Source organism: Hyalella azteca, unplaced genomic scaffold (genome assembly GCF_000764305.2).
Source record: "Hyalella azteca isolate HAZT.00-mixed unplaced genomic scaffold, Hazt_2.0.2 contig15693, whole genome shotgun sequence".
NCBI classification, from domain to species: domain Eukaryota; kingdom Metazoa; phylum Arthropoda; class Malacostraca; order Amphipoda; family Hyalellidae; genus Hyalella; species Hyalella azteca.
In genome coordinates, this window is record NW_025945535.1 from 1 (window position 1) to 18,798 (window position 18,798).

Here is an 18,798-nt window from a genome sequence, read left to right on the forward strand (position 1 = left end):
ACACGTGGATGTCGGCAATACGTATCAGTTAAATTTGAAGCGCTGACGCAATACGACTCACCACGTGTCGGATGTTGCCACACAAAATGACGGAATATAGGGATTTGGTAGGTTTCCATTCTAAAGGCTTTTTAATAAATATGGCAACATTTTTTGACTTTTCATCGTTGCTGACGCGTAGTGAAGTGTTTTGAGAGTCATGTGAAGGCAACAGAACTTACGTAACGCATACGTTTTTTTTTTATAGTTTTTCATTTCTCGATGCGTCCTTAAAGTGTCGGAATATACCGCGTTTACCCTAGAATGAAAAGTAATTAACTTAAACTATGATTTAATTCTCCAAGAAATAGGATAATGATTGTCACAATTTAGGTATATGCACAAAAAAATTTTTTCCTTTGATCGTAATGAAAATTACACCACTGAAAAGAGAAAAAAATTTAGAAAAATATCATATAAGTATGAGTGAAGTAAGTCAAAAAATGAAAAAGATATGAATTTTTTCCTATTTTCAATTTCACCCCAAAAATGGACCAACTTCTGTCACTTTTTTTTGGAAAAACTATCATTTGTAGGTTTCCTATGAGCCAATTTCAAAGTTTATAGTACCATTGGAAAGCTCATGTTGTAGGCTATCGATTCTAACTAGAATAAAACATTATGGTTGAGACTTTGACTGCAGGTGGGTGGGGGAAATGGGTGCAACTGCTAGATATGAATGCTATAACTTAACTTAAAGGCAGAATTGGATGGAATAAATTTCAGTTTCATGGCCTTGGCCTCATAATTGAGCTTAAAAATATGAAATTAAATAGAATACACAAATAAAATTTACTAGTAATAATAATATTATTAATTCTTATTAATATTAATTCTTAACTAATTATATTAAATATTAGTAAATATTGCTATTAATAATAATATTAAATATGATCATCATCGTCATGTCACGTCTCATCTCATCTGGTACCTCGTCTCATTATCTCGTCTCGTGCCTCGTCTCATATCGTCTCGTGCCTCGTCTCATCTCATCTCGTGCCTCGTCTCATCTCATCTCGTGCCTCGTCTCATCTCATCTCGTGCCTCATCTCATCTTGTGCCTCATCTCATCTTGTCTCGTGCCTCGTCTCATCTTATCTCATGCCTCGTCTCATCTCCTCTCATGCCTCATCTCATCTCGTTTCGTGCCTCATCTCATCTCGTCTCGTGCCTTGTCTCATGCCTCACCTCATCTCGTCTTGTGCCTTGTCTCATCTCGTCTCGTGCCTTGTCTCATCTCGTCTCATCTTGTCTCGTGCCTTGTCTCATCTCCTCTCGTGCCTCATCTCATCTCATGCCTTGTCTCATCTCGTCTCATGCCTCATCTCATCTCGTCTCGTGCCTCATCTCATCTCGTGCCTCATTTTGTCTTGTGTCTAGTCTCGTCTCATGTCTTGACTCCTCTCGTGTCTCATCTCATGTCCAATCTCATTTCTTGTCTCACGTCTCGTCTCATGCTTGTCTCCTCATCTCATGCCTTGTCTCGTGTCTCGTCTTGCGTCTCATCTCACATCTCATCTAATGTCTCGTTTTGTAGCTTGTCTCATGCCTCATCTCATGTCTTGTCTCATGTCTCAGTCTCGGCAGTAGTTCAGGACCAGCATACCTCACTGGCTCATGACTGAACTGAACGTAAACAGCGCGACAGGACATGGTAGAAAAACTGTCCGAATGGCTGTAAAGCTCTGAAATTTTGAGAGCATGCTCTAAAAACTATAATCTTGATTTCAAATTATCTTTCATTAATTTCAAAATATGATATCCATGTTTATTTCCCGCCCAAATGTTACCTCTTGCACATCCCAGCTAAGCAGGTACTTGATAGACATTTCTCGAAAAAAAAAATGATGTCGTCATAGTTCAAGTTTTTATAGTTTGTTTCCAAACAAAAGTCAATCAAATTAAGCTAACATTTTGGCAGGACTTTCAAAATTAAATACCTTACGCGCGCTGATGCGGAAAGTGGCTGTCTGCCATTTTGCCTGCATTGTTTACATTCGAGCTTACTTTGTGCACATACCTACACAATTCTCACAAAAATATTCCTTCCTGTTTCAGCTATGTTTCTTGTATCTTTTTTTTTTTTGTTATAGTGAATTCAGTTCAATTCACTTGACCCAATGAAAATCATGAAATGGTGTGAAATTACAAGCCCTGATTTGTAAGCTTACAGATACAGAAGAAATGCTATACAACTGCTGATATTTAGATTGCAGTGGACAATATTGTTGTAAATGCTTAATACGGTAATATCACATCAATAATACGATAATGTATGGAAATGGTAATATCATATTAATAGAAGAAAAACAAGTACAAAATACAAATCACAGAAGATAGGTATCATTTGTTCTACATCATCTACAAAGGAAGAGGACTTAGAGGAGGACTTTGGAGTATAGTCAAATGGGGTAAGACAGGATCGCAGCCTTCATGGGGTAAAAAAGGACCAGCCCATGGCGTGCATTCTAATTGTACTGAATTCAATTTGACAAAAGAATATGTTAGAGCAATCATTGCCTGTCATTTCAGTGTTTATGGCAACCCTGTTCTGCAAATAATGAATTTCTGGCTAATTTTTAAAGAAAACCTATGTAAAGAAGGGTCACAAAATAGTTAACCCTGTTTGGGAAATAAGCTCTATAGTTATTCATGGTATAGATGCTACAGGCTTGTTAGTGATTTCGGTCCTGTCTTACCCCATCTGACTATACTGTTTGTAATGGATGAGTACACTCTGCTCTCTGCATGCTTCAAATATTTAAAAATTCAGTTTTATTTCAAGTGTCCCAAAAAATCCCATTCCAAGAAGTAATTTGGGATGCTTTTTTTGCGTCTGGCACATTACAAATAGCATATGAAATTTCTTCAAAGATGCCACAAAATAGCCTGTGCAAAGACCTTTAAAATGAGCCTAAACTTATTTATGAAATGTTTCATGGATAGAAGTTATGAAGGAAAAATGCTCAAAATTGTCCCTTATTAACCCGTTTGACAGTAATTGTGATCAGAGTAATACCAATCGATCAACACCTTTCATTTTTGACTGGCAATTCTTTGTAAGGTTTTATTGAATAGCTGCCTTTGGGTAAAATTTTTGTTTAAAATTGAAAGTAGCTCTGGCTACTTTCTGAATTGATCTCCTTCATGATGAACCTTGGAGGTTGCTGTAGTTCTGACAATAAATCCTTCATATAATTGGCTTCCTCTGATCTTGACTATTCACAACCTACCTGAAATGTGCCATAAAATGGGGTAACTTTGACCACTTTTTTTTTCAAAATGATGCCACTTTTTTACTAGATAAGTTAAACTTTGATTGAAACATGCAAAATACGGGTCTATACTCTAGCTTCACTCACCATAAATTGCTGGCTCCTGCCTCTCATAGTTTTGATGTAATTTCCAAAAAAGTGATGGTCTTTGTTACCCCAGCTCTTGGGGTAACTTAGACCGGGTGGTAAAATCAATTTTATTTTTTGGTAAAATAACTCCAAATAATTCCAGGTTTTGGTGCATTGTAGTAGAACTCTTCTAATCACATCTGCAAATGACAAATTTGTGGGAAGTGTCATAGTTTGCAAATCGGGGGCGCCGCCCCCTAATGGACGAAATGTGACCACCTAATGGCAGCCGTGACGGGGTAACATTGACCGGCTTGGAAATCAAGTTAAAATTACCATATATAAGACTCTGTAGAGTCTGAAACATAAAGAAAAAACATTAATAGGTGTATCAAACATAAAATATGTTATATAGGTACCTATGGTAATTTTAACTTAATTTCCAAGCCGGTCAATGTTACCCTGTCACGGCTACCATTAGGTGGTCAAAGTTACCCCATTGGGGGGTGGTGCCCCCCATTTGCAAACTATGACACTTTCCTAAAATTTGTCATTTGCATATGTAACTAGAAGAGTTCTACTACAATGCATCAAAACCTGGAGTTATTTTACCAAAAAATAAAAAAATTGGAGGGGGTACTCCAACAGGTCTTAAATAATAGCTCTTTTTTGTGGGTAACATTATTAATTTTGTAACCTATTAGATATGCAAACTTTTTAAATCTTTCTATTGTGTTACATAGCCTCAGTATTAGGCCTTTGATGGCCATTGACAAAATTTTTCTATGTCAAATAGTTCTGAGTTTTGGGGGTTTTTGTTAAAAAAACGAAAAGTGGTCAAAGTTACCCACCGGTCAAAGTAACCCCATTTTACCGTAGCTCTTAGTAGAATGATGGAATTGTAATATCATCTTATTATTAAAAGTAAGTGCCTCATAGAGTAGCATTTAAATTGCAAATTTTTAATTATGCCTTTAAAATTCCAGAATCCAATGAGTATTGGAGTTACCTGCAGCTCATCCACCAGGCCAAGCAGTCTTACAGCCCATGTAATGCCAACTGTTCCTGTCACTATGCCCAGATCAAGGCTGATCTTAAGCCATTCAAAGATGGAATATCAATTAGAACTCTGGAGCAAGCTAAGAAAAGGTGAGAGTTGACTATATCATTTTAGTTAATTAATGTAAATTGTTCAATTTTACAAGTATTGCTTACTAATACATTGCTGTAAACTGAATTTCAATATTTGAATTATGCAATGAGGATGAATGTTGAGGTTTATCCTGTTATTTGTTTACCTACACTCAAATAATTTTATTTATAATGGCTCATTATCATGATAAGCAGACTTGTTTTGAAAGAGTTGAGAGGTCACCAAGCTCTGGCCATCAATTCAGGGCTGCAAATAAATAGGAATTTCTTAAGTGCAGCAGCCCTGCACCTCTGCTGCCTCCAAGGTTTCCTTGGACATGATTTGCTTGGACTTGGTTTATTTGAAATTATTGCACCTACTTGGCTTGACTTAAGCTCTTGATTATTGCCCTTGGCTCGTTAAAACAACCGCCATCCTTTGAGGTACATTAACCTGCTGGAGGTTGAAGTGTGCTGAGGCTGGGGACATCGGAATATGGTTTGCCTTTCTTTGATAATCAGAAATTAATGAAAAATATTCAATATGGCTTGTATGCTGCTCGGAACAATTTTGCTCAAGTAATCCTCTACTGCGTCACTATTCTTTCATCTCGGTGTATTACTTTACTATAACTTAGTTATCTTTAGTTGAATTTGATGCCAACTATTAAGATCGTCCGACTATGTTTAAAACAATGCATCTACCATCGCTTTCTGGTGGATTCTCTCATGCACTGATTGTACCTTGCAGTGGCACCCTGTACCAAATCATTGGTGGACAAGTATACCGAGATGAGGAATGCATGTTCCCTAGTCGGTGTGCTGGTATTGAGCATTTCTTGAACGAGGTGAGCATTTTGTCAGGTTTGGTGAAAGCTTAGTGGTCCTTTCTGTTTCTGTTGCATATATATTTTTGCGTGTAATTTAACAGGTATCGTGCAATCCTGTGCAAATGTGCCCTATGATGAATGATGAATGTGCCATATTGACTTTCATTTATGTTAAAAGTATTTGAATGAAAAATAACTTTAATCATGCAAAAGCTATAAACAATTAGACTTTATTGGTAAAGTTATGGAAGTGTCAATTTGGATTTTATTCCCAGGTTGCATCAGATATTCCTGACACAGAGTTAGTTGTGAATGTGAGGGACTGGCCTCAAGTCTACAACAGCCGCAGTAGTGACATCAAGCTTCCCATTTTCTCATTCAGTAAAGTAAGTTCAAGTTAGGGATTTTCTAGTGCTTATAGTTGTAATGAAGTTGAGAAACTATTGTATAAGAATCTTGTTAACAGAAATTAAGAGAGATATTAGGGAAATTTGATTAGAAGGGATAGTTAAGGATACAAGTTATTAAAGATACAGAAAAATTGAATATTGTTTGCTTATCTAAGCATGACTATTGTGGAATTAATTGTTAATGTGCTATTAACGTGTTTCAGCAAGAAGGAGTTCACGGTGACATCTTGTACCCAGCATGGAGTTTTTGGGAGGGTGGACCGGCCATATCCTTGCATCCAACAGGACTTGGGCGCTGGGACATTAGACGAAAAACTATCAAAAAGGCTGCTAAGAAATATCCTTGGAAGAAGAAAGAAAATAAAGCTTTCTTCAGGTTATCTAATTTGAAATGGCAACATTGATGATTATCTACTGGGAGAATTTAAAAAATGAAATTTTTATATAATAACAAAGTACTATACAGTTTTAGCTTATTTTACCCTACCAGACTGTTACGTAATATATCAATCATTACTACCTTGTATACAGGTAAGTTTGTGAGCTCGATGGTGAATTCCTCTCAATTATATTTTGTGTTGCTAGCTAGTGACACTTGTGGGCTAAAATTGCTTCTTAAAAGCAATCATTAATATTACAAATGCAATCAGAGCGACTTTTGGGTGTTAGAATTTGAATTTCCCCTTCCACTGTTCCCGTTAGAGGTTCCCGCACTTCATCGGATCGTGACAGCATCGTTCTGCTCTCACGGGAGCAGCCTGACCTTGCTGATGCGCAGTACACTAAAAATCAGGCATGGAAATCCAAGAAGGTAAGTTCATTGTGTTTAGTGATACCTTTACACAATATTTAAAAATTCCCTGTCTTCTGATAAGCCATTCATAGATAACAATTTATTCCACTTATGTTTGGTCATTTGTCCTGATCTCAGATTGCCTTTACGGTGCTATATTCCTTCTGCTTACTGATGACCACATTTAGCGTGTACTCATTGGCCTCGGCTAGGACACTCTGGACGCTGAGCCTGCCTCCGAGGTGTCCCTGGAGAATCACTGCCCCTACAAGTACCTGTTCAACTTCCATGGCGTGGCGGCGAGCTTCCGTTTCAAGCATCTCTTCTTGTGCGGCTCTCTCGTCTTTCATGAGGTTCATGCACTGACATTCTATTATCTATGGTAAAATATGACTAGAAAGTTTTACAAATTATTCTCCTGAAGTCGCAAAATAAATTGCGAGGATTTTTCTATTATTTTCTTCCGTCTGAATCAGGAGGTTGGAAAATGATACACGTTTGAAAGTTGTTCATAGCTAAATCATCTAGAACAATGAAAGAATCAATTAATTGCCAAGTTTTCATTTGAATGTCAGGCCAAGGTTCGTTGGATTTTTTTCTGAATTTTCTTAGGATAATAATTACATGAGAATAATTTTTCTACAGACCGATGGTTGGATCGAATTTTTCTACCCTCAAATGAAGCCTTGGATCCACTACGTGCCGGTGCCTGCTGGCGCCCCAGTGTCAGAGTTACGGTGAGTTTCGGTGCCTCATTGTGGAAGCTTTCTCAAAGATTGTTTGTATTCAATTATTGATCTAATCTGTCTAATTATCATACTTCAATCCCTGAATAGGATCAAGGCTTCTTTAAAAACAGAAAATGTCTGTAATTTTATCATCTGCTATTAATTTTAACCGTCAAATGCGATTTCTCCTGTTTCTTCCTCCATCGAGAATAAGTGATTGTTATTATTTCTGACCCGATGAAACAATTTTTACTTTGAAAAACAACGAGTAAATATTTTTCACAAGTTTTTTACAAATGGAATGCGGATAAATGTGCAGCAAATTTTACTGAGTTACGTGCATCCAATTTATTATGATGAAATTTTCCGCTATCACAGAAATCTTCTTGATTTTGTGCGCAACAACGACTTGGAGGCACAAGAAATTGCTGAACGCGGCCGCGACTTCATCTCGGATCGACTTCGCATGGCCGACGTGCGCTGCTACTGGCGCAAGCTCCTCAAGACTTACACAAAACTTCTCACATATCGACCGCAGCTCCGACCTCTCCTCAAGCTTATTCCCAAGAAATAATGGACTTGAAGCGAAGCATCGAGAGTAAATTGTTTTCGTTTAGATCTTCTGAGGGCTGGTCTGTATATTAATGGCTCTTTAAGTAAACGTTGAAGCGCTGTCAAGCAGAACCGCTCTTGCACAGTTTATCTCAGCTTCACCATATCTGAAACTTTCAGGTCAGTCAAACTAATGTTCGATATCGTTACCCAAGCCGAACGTAGTATGAGGTATGGAGATTTGATTTGGATGTCACGCTTGCTGATGCTGGAAACAGGAAAGACATTCTCATTGACGTTCCAGCTATTTCACTGGCATTCTCAACGCTATGTTATTTACCCTGATGATTATGGACTAGTCTGCATCTTAACATGTTGAACTGGCCTCTAGAGATGAATTTTACTCACAATTACGGACAGTTTCACAAAGAGATGAATTTTACTCACAATTACGGATAGTTTCACAATAGCTTTGCACTCGTTAGTTGTATCTGTGTGGTAGATATTCCATACTCTCGGCATGCTAAAATCTTGCGTCCATTATGGCAAGTAACTTATGAGAAACTGTTTAATAGTACCTAGCACTCTATTTAACTTCCACTATTATGCATTTTCTACTGCATATCTTCAATGATGCTTCAGGTTAATTAACGGGATTTTCTGCCACTTGCGGGTCGTTGAAGCTCACTTATTTAGTAAAGAGTTGTCGCAGTTATTGTCTGTGATCAATCCGTCCAGTCGGCTTCCCTCTGCCATGTCTGTCTTGTTGCTTCGCTTGTTCAGGTATCAAGATGGACCCCATAATTTTTAGTTACATTTTTCTTCAAGATTCTCTCAAGTATTGTATTAGCACCAAAGATCAATCTCATTCCACGCTATTCTAGGATCAATTCATCCCACATCTTGCGTGCTGATTTTATGCATATTTAGGAGATAATATGCTAGTCTAATTTGTACACTAGAAGTTAGAGAACTTTTCCTCGATGTCCTAAGCAGGAGATGAGGTAAAGCACGTGCTATTTATCAACTACTCTCATCCATCATGCGTGCTTTTTCTTTGGTTGCATTTCATTTCCTAATTAAGGATTTCAATGTAATCAATTCTTATGTGTATGAAAAGGAGGATAAAGTTGCTCAACTAGTACAAGGTAAAATATATTAATCATTCTAAGGTTTCGTTACAAATTTATGGTGAAAACATGAATATTTCGAATCTAGTTTTTCGTTTTAACATCGATTTGTAGTTTTTGTGATCAACGATGGTTAATAGCTGAAGCGCTAGTAAACATTTGGCCACTGAACTAAACTAAAACTAATTATTAAGATTAAATTCAATGGATCTTCACTGCTCAGCCGGCATTCAAGTGCTAAAAAAATAAATCTCAACTATGTTATGCGAGTACATGTGGTTTGGTTAAATAGATAATATTAATAATTGTTGATGTTGTCACGATGCCTCAATATATCTTTGCAATGATGAAATTTCCTCTATTTACCCTATTTTCATAGCTTGATGATGCAATGTGAACGTTTCAGATAGATTAAATCATGATTATTAAAAAGTGAAACGTTTGTTTCTTTACTTAAAATAACGCGTAATTACGATTAATTTAGGATATAAATTCAATATTTGATTCGGATGAAAAACGTGTAACATGTAGCTCATTATCCCTAGTCGTACGGCAAGTTAGCGCAAGGGATGCGATTATACCTGACATGAATTAACGTCGCATGTGGCAAACAAGAACTCAACGCTTTTGGCTTAAAGCCAGTGTTTCGATAATTCAGATTAATGAGCACTGAAATCTACTAGAGTCCAAAAATATTCAGCCTTATATGAAAATAGGTACGTATTATGATTATTTCCCTTCTATTAATAACACGGAAAAACGTACATCAACACTCCAACGTGAAGGTACAAATTCAACAATGATTTAGACATCAGCTGCACGGCCAAGCTATAAAAACTCTTTCATCTACCGCATTTTCTTTAAGGAGCAAAATATGTTAAAGGAATTTACCGTAGAAGTAGAATGTCGAAACAATTCGCCCAGGTAACTGCCGGCACGATAACTCGATTGAAATAGAATTTACCGTATCACAGTTGCTGCTTGAAACTAATCCTGACAATGGAGATTAAGATAGAGGAGTTCATAAAGCAAATATTGCAGCTCAACAACAGTGAGCACAACACAAAACGTCGCAGCTCAAATACAGTGAGCACAACACAAAACGTCGTTGCAAAACAACAGTCAGCACAACACAAAACGTCGTTGCACAACAACAGAGCACAACACAAAACGTTGCTGCTCAACAACAGTGAGCATAACACAAAACGTCGTTGCACAACAACAAATACAGTGAGCACAACACAAAACGTCGTTGCAAAACAACAGTCAGCACAACACAAAACGTCGTTGCACAACAACAGAGCACAACACAAAACGTTGCTGCTCAACAACAGTGAGCATAACACAAAACGTCGTTGCACAACAACAGAGCACAACACAAAACGTAACTGCTAAACAACAGTGAGCATAACAAAAAACATGGCTCAACAACAGTGAGCACAACACAAAACGTCACTGCTCAACAACAGTGAGCATAACACAAAATGTCGCTGCTCAACAACAGTGAGCATAACACAAAATGTCGCTGCTCAACAACAGCGAGCATAACACAAAACGTGTTATGATCAGAATACACATGATCAGAAGATGCGATGGTTGCGTCGTGCTTGCATATTGTCCATGATGGTTAAGCATCCGTTAGCTTCTGAGACTCTGCACAAGGTGGCGCTTTTTTGGGCTTCGCAGGGTTTATGTAAATAACTTCCTTGCAGTTATCAGCGATAGAAGCGTAACGGGCAATTGTGAAGAGGAAGTCGCTCAGTCTGGCAAATGAAGTACAATTAATGAAAGGCTTAGATTCCGCCAAAATCAGTTCAGAGAATATAAAATATACCTAATGCCCCTTGCAATCAAAGAAATCTTTTTATCAATTACAATTCGACGTTAAAAACTTTCACAGAGTAGTGAACTTCAACTACAGTTTGAAATGCAATATGTTGATTCAATCACGATATTTGTTGTGGTTACTGTAAAACAGAAAATAAAATACCAACCCAGGCACGTGCTAATGTATTTGCAGGTAATATACTGTTACATCATGACAATATTACCTGTTGATGTACTTGTTGATGTTGGGGTCGAGAGCATACGCAGGCTTGAGGGCAACAAGGGAGCGCTCAGCCCTGCGGCACACCGCGCGCGTCACGTGCAGACCTGCGCCAGCCTCGCCACCGCCCTGACATTGCAAGATTATTGCACCACCAATAATCTCATTGATCGTATCGGCATTAAGATACACATAGAGTTTCATTGAGCTAACAAGAATAGTACATTTGTTCCAGTATATTGGTCAAATAGTGTAGCTTTAAAAATAAAATTCATTCAACATGCAATAGGTAGTGTTGCTTGCACTACGACAAAGAAAGGTCCATCATCATGAAACACATCAAACGTCTTGCATCATAAATTCTCAAATCAAACGTGTATATTATAAATAACATCAAAGCTACTTATATAAATACAAATAATATGGCATGGTTCGCATTACACAGCAAACGCACAGGCAAAATGAAATTTCTTAGCGGCGGCAAGGTCTCGGAATATTCATCGATCCAGGCCTCGAGCTCCTGTATGTGACTCGCGTTCACGCCTGATGACGGCCACGGAGAACTTTGGTCGCTTGACGTCTCTTCTGTGACATAACTACACAGCGTTACAAGAAAGTACCAAATGGGCTAAATGTGTCATAGGGAACACATTTAGAAGGGTTAGAGTATCATTCATAACATTGTAATATCTATGATAGAACCGTTTTACACAGCTAGATAAAAAAATTCTTCATGTATACATTAACACTTCAAAAAAGTAACATGAATCATAAATGGAGATAATTTATCTGCATACTAAACAACAAACCAGGAGAGAGGCCGCCAGACGGCAGAGGCTGAACTTGGGCGATGGCCGAGGCAGCGTCCTGCAGCAGACACTGTATCCTCTCGAGCTGTTCACAGTACTGATGCTTGCGCGCACAGCCCACCTCACGCGCCAGTCTGCGCAGCACACAATTGTTCAAAAATCTAAATTCAATGTACTTCCCAAAATAAATAGGTAGTTATTTATTGAGCATGTAGTTCAAATAAAAATTAAGTATCACTCAGACTCTGAACTATTGCCAGCACACCAAGACATGTAAAGCACAAGAACCTTCGAGGGTAGAAACCAGGTAGTCAGCAAAAGAAAGCAACGAGCAGAGATTCTAGTGAAGATTCAACTAAACATCCTGGAAAACTAAACCCTAATTATCCAAACATACCTACGCATCAATTTTAGACACTTGAATCAAAATCGGTGTTGTAATATAAATCTATACCAAATTGAGGGAAGTAACCTTTGAATCTCACAGGCACTTGTTACGGGACAGTGCATTTCAGACCAAAAGAGACTTTGTAAGCATGTGCAATGAACAAAAATTGCAAAGAGTAACGTTGAATCACAGACAAAATGAAGTAGGTTCAAGAGCAAAACATAGCTGTCCTATTAAAATGCCAAAAGAATGCGAAATGTTTCCACTTTTAGTAATATAATCTGATTGTAAAGTAGAACTCAATACAGACATATTGTAACAATTGCATGATGGCAGCTGGAAAAAGGGATTTTTGAGAGCAGACAGAAGAGGCTTACCTACTCAAGACACTGCAATATGAAACATATTGCATGTAAAATCACTCATCAATGCATCAGTTGCATTTATGTCTAAACTGAACTAACTTTGCTACAAGATGCAAGACCAATGATAATGCTATAAAAATCGCATCACGCAAACAGAATGATAGAGAAGGCAAGCATTTGTAACTGGGAAAACCACTGCAAAGTTGAAACATTTATAAGTAGCATGCCAACTTACAAGCAAAAAAATTTTCATATCAGTTTTAAACACTAAGGCTTAAGATTGCGCTTTGGTCAGGCTCTAAATTCTCGAGAGGAATATGAAATGAACACAAAATAGACTTCCACAGGAAACTGGTGGTCTTCAATGGTGTACAGAAGACACTTTACAGACAGAGGTATAAAATTCTCCATTCAAGGTGGATAGTACTTATAATTCTTCATAGATAACTTAAGTTCTAAACAACTGAATCATGAGTCTGGGTGCACAAGTCTCAGCAAAATGCATGCAGAGAATGATGCAGGAAAGTTAAGACAGCAAGTGAGGCGGGATCTAGCCACACCAAAATTCTCAAAGCCAGTCACAGCTATTGAGGGTACTAGCCCCAATACTCGGCTGATTAAAGTTAGTGATGATAACAAAACTCCCAACTCTGATTACTTCCGAGCGTGGAAGGCATTAACCCCCACAACTGGAGAGGTGAAAATAAAGTAGGTACTAGCCGTACTAATATGTTGACAAAGTATACTTGAGTGCAGCGTGTTAGCCCTCACAACACGAGAGGTGCGCACGGTACGGGTACTGGCAGCAACAGAGCGCTGCCAGCTTCCAGGACAAACTAAGAATACAGCCTGTCTCATATTTAGTCCTATAGTGGATCTCATGCCTACATCTGAGTCAGTTAAGCTTGTGTCTATGTGACATGTCCACAACTACAACAGTGTCTTGTGCCCAGACCTGGCTCCTTAAATTTGTACTGAAACGCATGCACCCCAACCCAGTCACACTGAGCACACAAAATCTGCCTTTGAGGAGTAACTCAACTACAATAACCTCACAACAATCCCTCATTTACAATGTACAGGAAATGGACTATCAATATCATTTATGTAAAAAAGAATCAATGTATCTTACAATCAGATATACATAATCATAGTTTAATTCTTTGGCTTATATTGATAGATTAAAAGTCAATATATTATAGATTAAATTTCAAAGATATACCTAACTTGCAAGTGCAAGAGGCAAAAACTTTGTAGCACTAATCTAGAAGAATGAAACATAGACTAAGAACAACATCAAAATGCAACAAGAAATAATATCACATATTATAGTCACAGTTATGAAAAGGCTAACTTTTTGGAAAAACGATTACAGGCTAGAATCAATATTTTATACCTAGTAGATATAACTCAAAGAGGTCCACCTTGTTCACACAAAGAAAACAACATAGCCTTACATGCCTAGACAAAAGTACTGTAGATTGACAGTGCAATTTATGAACAAAACAATAAACTATGTAAAAATCATCACAATAAAAATGACAAGCAACATTTAGCAGGCAATTGTGACAGAGCGCTATCAATAAAAAAATATTACATTAAAAGGAGGTTCTATGTCAATAAATGCAAATATTGACATAATATTAGGCTACATTTATCACACATTGATGCTAACTACTCTACTTTTATCCAATTTATATTACAAGGAGTTTGTATTCTGCTAAGTATCAAAATCAATTTTGGGTTCCTTATAATTTCTCTAAATAATATTGTGCGTTGGGAGAATGAGTTCATTTCATCAAAACCTGTTCTTAATTACTTTTCCAAGCTGTCCTTAAGCTAAAGAACATCTTGCACAAGGATAGTGTATTGATAATCTGAATACATCAACAAAAGCAGTTTGATTTAATATATAATCAAATAATGAGCTGCAAGACATGCAAACACAGGAACTATGATAACTGATGGATAGCAAGCAACATAGTATAGAAAGGAGTAAAAACTTGCATACATCCTGTCAATATCAACCCAATACAGGCCTTACCAACATGACTGATTAAATACCATGCAATGCTAGAAGAAGTAAACTCACCCAATATGTGCAGAGAGCTCATCAATGTTACCCAGGGCTTCAAATATCTCATGATCTTTTGGGTGGCGGGTCCCAGTAAAGGTAGCACTTGTGCCCCTGTCACCAGTTCTTGTGTATATTTTCATTCCTCGCTGGCCTCTGCACTTGCATAAGTAAAATAACATCATGCATTTCTTGTTTTCTACCAAAATTAACCTAAAAGAAAATCCATAGAAAATCCTCCATAGAAAAAAATAGAATGAACCTTGTGCTTGCTTTTCAAAAAATGTTACACAGGAACAAGTGAACAACTAAATAAATTGCCCTTGTAAAACACATATTTTGTTACTTGAGTAAAGTTGTCAAATTTGAGCATTAAAATGTAAATTTTTATATGGGCAAAGCAAAAAGGTTTAAATTATCTTCCATCTTCCTTTCATGAAGATTGAAGGATATTAATAAATTGAATATCTCCCTGTTCGCATTTTGAATTAATGATTCTCACCACAGAAGTTAGAACTGAATAATTTAAATAGAAGATATTAAAGCATTTGCTACAACATCACTTGAATTTAAAACAATAACTCAACTTCTCAAGTCTCAAGGTTGGGGTGACTGATGCATGCATGCATATTGGCAATTCTGCCCTATACGTATAGGGTTGTAGACAGTAGAGAACTGTAGCCTGTAGGTCAATGTCAATCAGGCAGTTAGAAAACAAATACAAATACCAAAAATTTGAGTGAGCTTGAAGAAATTCATAATTCTAACATACATTAAAGATTTTAAATTTCTTTAGGTCTTTCACACAATGCAAACAATATGGTAGAGCTTACAACATTTTCAAAGTTAAATTGTTTGATGAAAGGAGATCCAGATGAAGACTGCTGATGCCACATGATGAATCCATCCTTTTCTTTGAAGTCCAACTTGTGTGCGTAGAGCTCAAGCCTTTACTTATGCATGGGTAGCCTCTAACTACATTAAATACATTGTAGGATTTGGAAGGTATAAAACCGACAAGAGGATTAGAATGCCTCAGAACTGATGAATAATAGTTCATGATTGAGTTGCTTTACTTCAAAATTGAATTGAAAATTTGAAATGATGACAGTAAGGCCTATACAGCCACAATGCACATGCAGGCCCCTGAAAATGAAAAACACAATCAAGCTCTCAGTCTCAGGTCTCAGCATTATGCAAGAATTGACTATTTGGCTTGTATGGTAAATAAATAATAATAAATATTCTGTAGGTGGGCTCTTACATCTTACCTAGTATTGCTAGTAAGTAACCAGTAACAAATAGTAAGCTACGTAGTAACCTTACTAACCTAGCAAGTAGCAATGAGTTGAAAATCTTGAAATGAAAACAATAGTCCATCACTCAATGCAATATAATTTGTACAATCTATTTATTCTATTATACTCTAAGTTCAGCATGTTTATGGTCAAATAAATTTGAGAAATTGAGGATGATGTGATGCTCACAACTCATAAGTCACTCACACGGTCACAGGTCACACCCCAGGGGCCCAGCATAGTGGCAAACCAGAGCTTTTTTAGAATCAGTTCAGTTCAGTTTTAATTTCCTCATTTACTTAAGATTTAAATCAATTTTTCAAGTATGATGATGCTGGTATCCACTATCCAGGTCCCCAGGATACTTTACTGGTCTACTTATAGGACTCAGAAATGAACTTGAGGGAGAGTCTAAAAAACTCTCTGCTTTGCCACTATGCTGACCCCAGACCCACAGCCAACAGGCTCACAAGTCAGTGTCACGCCACGTCTGCTTTGTTGAACAGATCCCAAGTCCCAACTCCCAACTTCACAATTTTGTTCATATTTTGTTCCAATGCCTATGGCTATGAACAACTAACAAGCATATTGCATACTGCATAGCATAGGTATACTATTACCTAATTCTACTGGGTTTAGAAAACATTTTACTGTTTTACTGGTAGAAAATGATTGAACTTTGATGTTAATGCCTGGCTGTTCAAAACCATATTGGATATTGCATTTGCATATTGCCATGATGATGCCATCATGCTAAGAGGACAATGCCCAGCCATAACAACTAGGTATGCTACGTTCTACATAGTCTATAATAATTAATATAGCATAACATTATAAGTTATATGACATTATGACAGGTAAGTGAGGTAACTAGGCCTAGTAAGGCCGGCTAAGGCTACAGTCCCTACAGGCTACAGCCTACACTTACAGGCTAGGTTTAATTACTGCTAAAGATAGTTGACTGATAACTGATTGAATGTTGAGCAGTTCAAATGTATTTAATACAAGGTGAAGCTCGGCGAGACTCGTGAGCTGTTCGTTAATTTGAAGAGATAAATAATTTGTGGTCCACCGTCCACACCCTTAGTCTCACGGCAAGCCCTTTGCGTTGAGTCGACAACGACAGGCGGACGTCTGAGTCTCAGAGTCTGAGACTCAGACTCTTGATCTTGATCTTCTATTAGTTGACGGCGTGTTCCACCAGAGGCGATTCTCGCCGTAATCTGCTTATTTATTAAGTCTCAGGGCTGGAATCGATGAGTTTTGCCGATGAATTCTTCAACAGCTTTGCAGATGTGTGGCCAGGCAGGGCAGTTGGAGGTGTCTCCTCCCAGCAGTGAAGCAGTGCTGAGTGTAAGAACTCCATGCGAGTTTACTTGGCGACGCAGTTGCTCACGGGCTTCTTCAAACTCCGTGCAAGAGATGAGATAATGATGCGAGGTTTCTGGGGTGTTGCATGAGGGGCAGAGCGGGGAGGGGGCTTGGCGGATTTGGTAGAGGGCCTTGTTCAGCGGAGCTGTGCCAAGGCGGAGTCTTGCAAAGAGTGTCTCATTTCGACGAGTCTGTAGCTTGCGAAGAGACCATGGTCGCACTGATGGTTTGATTGTACCCAGGGCAAATTGGCCACGAATTGATGTCCACTTTGCTTGCCAGAAGTTCCAGGCTCCCTTCTGTACTATAGACTTGAGTTCAGAGTATTCGAATGGTATGTCTGCCAGTGGGTCGTCAGACGTAGCTGCCTGCTTAGCAATTCTGTCTGCTGCCTCATTACCCTGGATGCCCGAGTGACTTGGTATCCATTGGAAATGCACTTCTCCCCTTGGAAGTCGAAGGATATTATGGTGAATAGTGGCTATAAGATGTGAATAGCTCCTGGGGAATGGTTGCATTAGGAGCTGTAGTGAAGATAGACTGTCCGTGCAAATCAGTGCTGGGTGAATGCGGCTGTCCAATAGGTATNTGATGTCCACTTAGCTTGCCAAAAGTTCCAGGCTCCCTTCTGTACTATAGACTTGAGTTCAGAGAATTCGAATGGTATGTCTGCCAGTGGGTCGTCAGACGTTGCTGCCTGCTTAGCGATTCTGTCTGCCGCCTCATTGCCCTGTATGCCCGAGTGACTTGGTATCCACTGGAAATGCACTTCTCCCCTTGGAAGTTGAAGGAGATTATGGTGGATAATGGCAATAAGATGTGAGTAGCTCCTCGGGAATGGTTGCATTAGGAGCTGTAGTGAAGATAGACTGTCCGTGCAAATCAGTGCTGGGTGAATGCGGTTGTCCAATAGGTATTTCACAGCTTGTAGGATGCCATATAGCTCTGCAGCTATGATTGAGTGGCTGGGATTGAGGCGCCATCCCTTGTGGTAGGATACAGATGGTATAACTAATCCAGTGCCCACAGATTGGGGTGGTGCTACTGAGCGGGAGCCATCCGTGTATATGAGGCAGTATCCCGGGAAGCGAGTGGCACAGATTTCACTGAAGACTGATGGCAGAAGCGCGCGTTTGTTGTCGTTCACTTCGGTCCACGACTCCTTGCGTTGTATTATCTACCGACCAATACTCCTCTACTATTTTCTATTGATTTTGCTCAGTATGAGAAGCATTCAGTAAGCATTCGAGATATAATTTCTAACTTGATTTATCATTCAGTGTACTTAGAATGCTGATGTTATCATGATATAATCTAACTCTAATCTCTCGAATACTGTATAGCTGAGCTGATCCTGGAAAAGTTTTCTTTGTTAGATAGAGCAAATATAAATGGTATAACTACATTATTTTTTAAAAATGGATGAGGCCTGAGCGCTGAGGGTAATAACGGCTGGGTTTTTTATGGATAGCATAAACAAAAAGCTATT

At 38.3% G+C, this 18,798-nt stretch overlaps 3 protein-coding genes across 5 annotated transcripts; 1 reads left to right on the top strand and 2 right to left on the bottom strand.

Moving 5' to 3' along the window:
* Positions 1-4,369: 4,369 nt before the first annotated feature.
* Positions 4,370-9,304, top strand: LOC108673384 (O-glucosyltransferase rumi homolog; the record flags this gene model as incomplete). The annotated part of the gene is given in 8 exon segments (XM_018161203.2): positions 4,370-4,532; positions 5,266-5,362; positions 5,620-5,730; positions 5,958-6,130; positions 6,457-6,565; positions 6,760-6,900; positions 7,193-7,284; positions 7,654-9,304. Coding segments are annotated over 8 exon segments (1,082 nt in total), but the record flags the coding sequence as incomplete, so codon positions are not given.
* A 919-nt stretch (positions 9,305-10,223) lies between these two features.
* On the bottom strand, positions 10,224-15,915 carry LOC108673385 (corrinoid adenosyltransferase). 3 transcript variants are annotated; one of them, XM_047884603.1, is made up of 6 exons: positions 15,477-15,915; positions 14,659-14,796; positions 11,814-11,947; positions 11,459-11,589; positions 11,009-11,133; positions 10,224-10,720 (listed from the first exon to the last, which is right to left on the bottom strand). In XM_047884603.1, exons 1-6 carry the CDS (start codon positions 15,698-15,700, stop codon positions 10,585-10,587), a joined length of 888 nt encoding a protein of 295 aa, XP_047740559.1. In that variant the 5' UTR covers positions 15,701-15,915; the 3' UTR covers positions 10,224-10,584. The 3 variants fall into 3 exon arrangements, with proteins under 3 accessions (XP_047740559.1, XP_018016693.1, XP_018016694.1); XM_018161204.2 differs by having other exon boundaries at positions 15,474-15,833; XM_018161205.2 differs by having other exon boundaries at positions 14,659-14,801; positions 15,474-15,832.
* A 1,190-nt stretch (positions 15,916-17,105) lies between these two features.
* On the bottom strand, positions 17,106-18,415 carry LOC108673383. The gene is made up of 2 exons (XM_018161202.2): positions 18,227-18,415; positions 17,106-17,897 (listed from the first exon to the last, which is right to left on the bottom strand). Exon 2 carries the CDS (start codon positions 17,825-17,827, stop codon positions 17,180-17,182), a length of 648 nt encoding a protein of 215 aa, XP_018016691.1. The 5' UTR covers positions 17,828-17,897; positions 18,227-18,415; the 3' UTR covers positions 17,106-17,179.
* Positions 18,416-18,798: the final 383 nt, after the last annotated feature.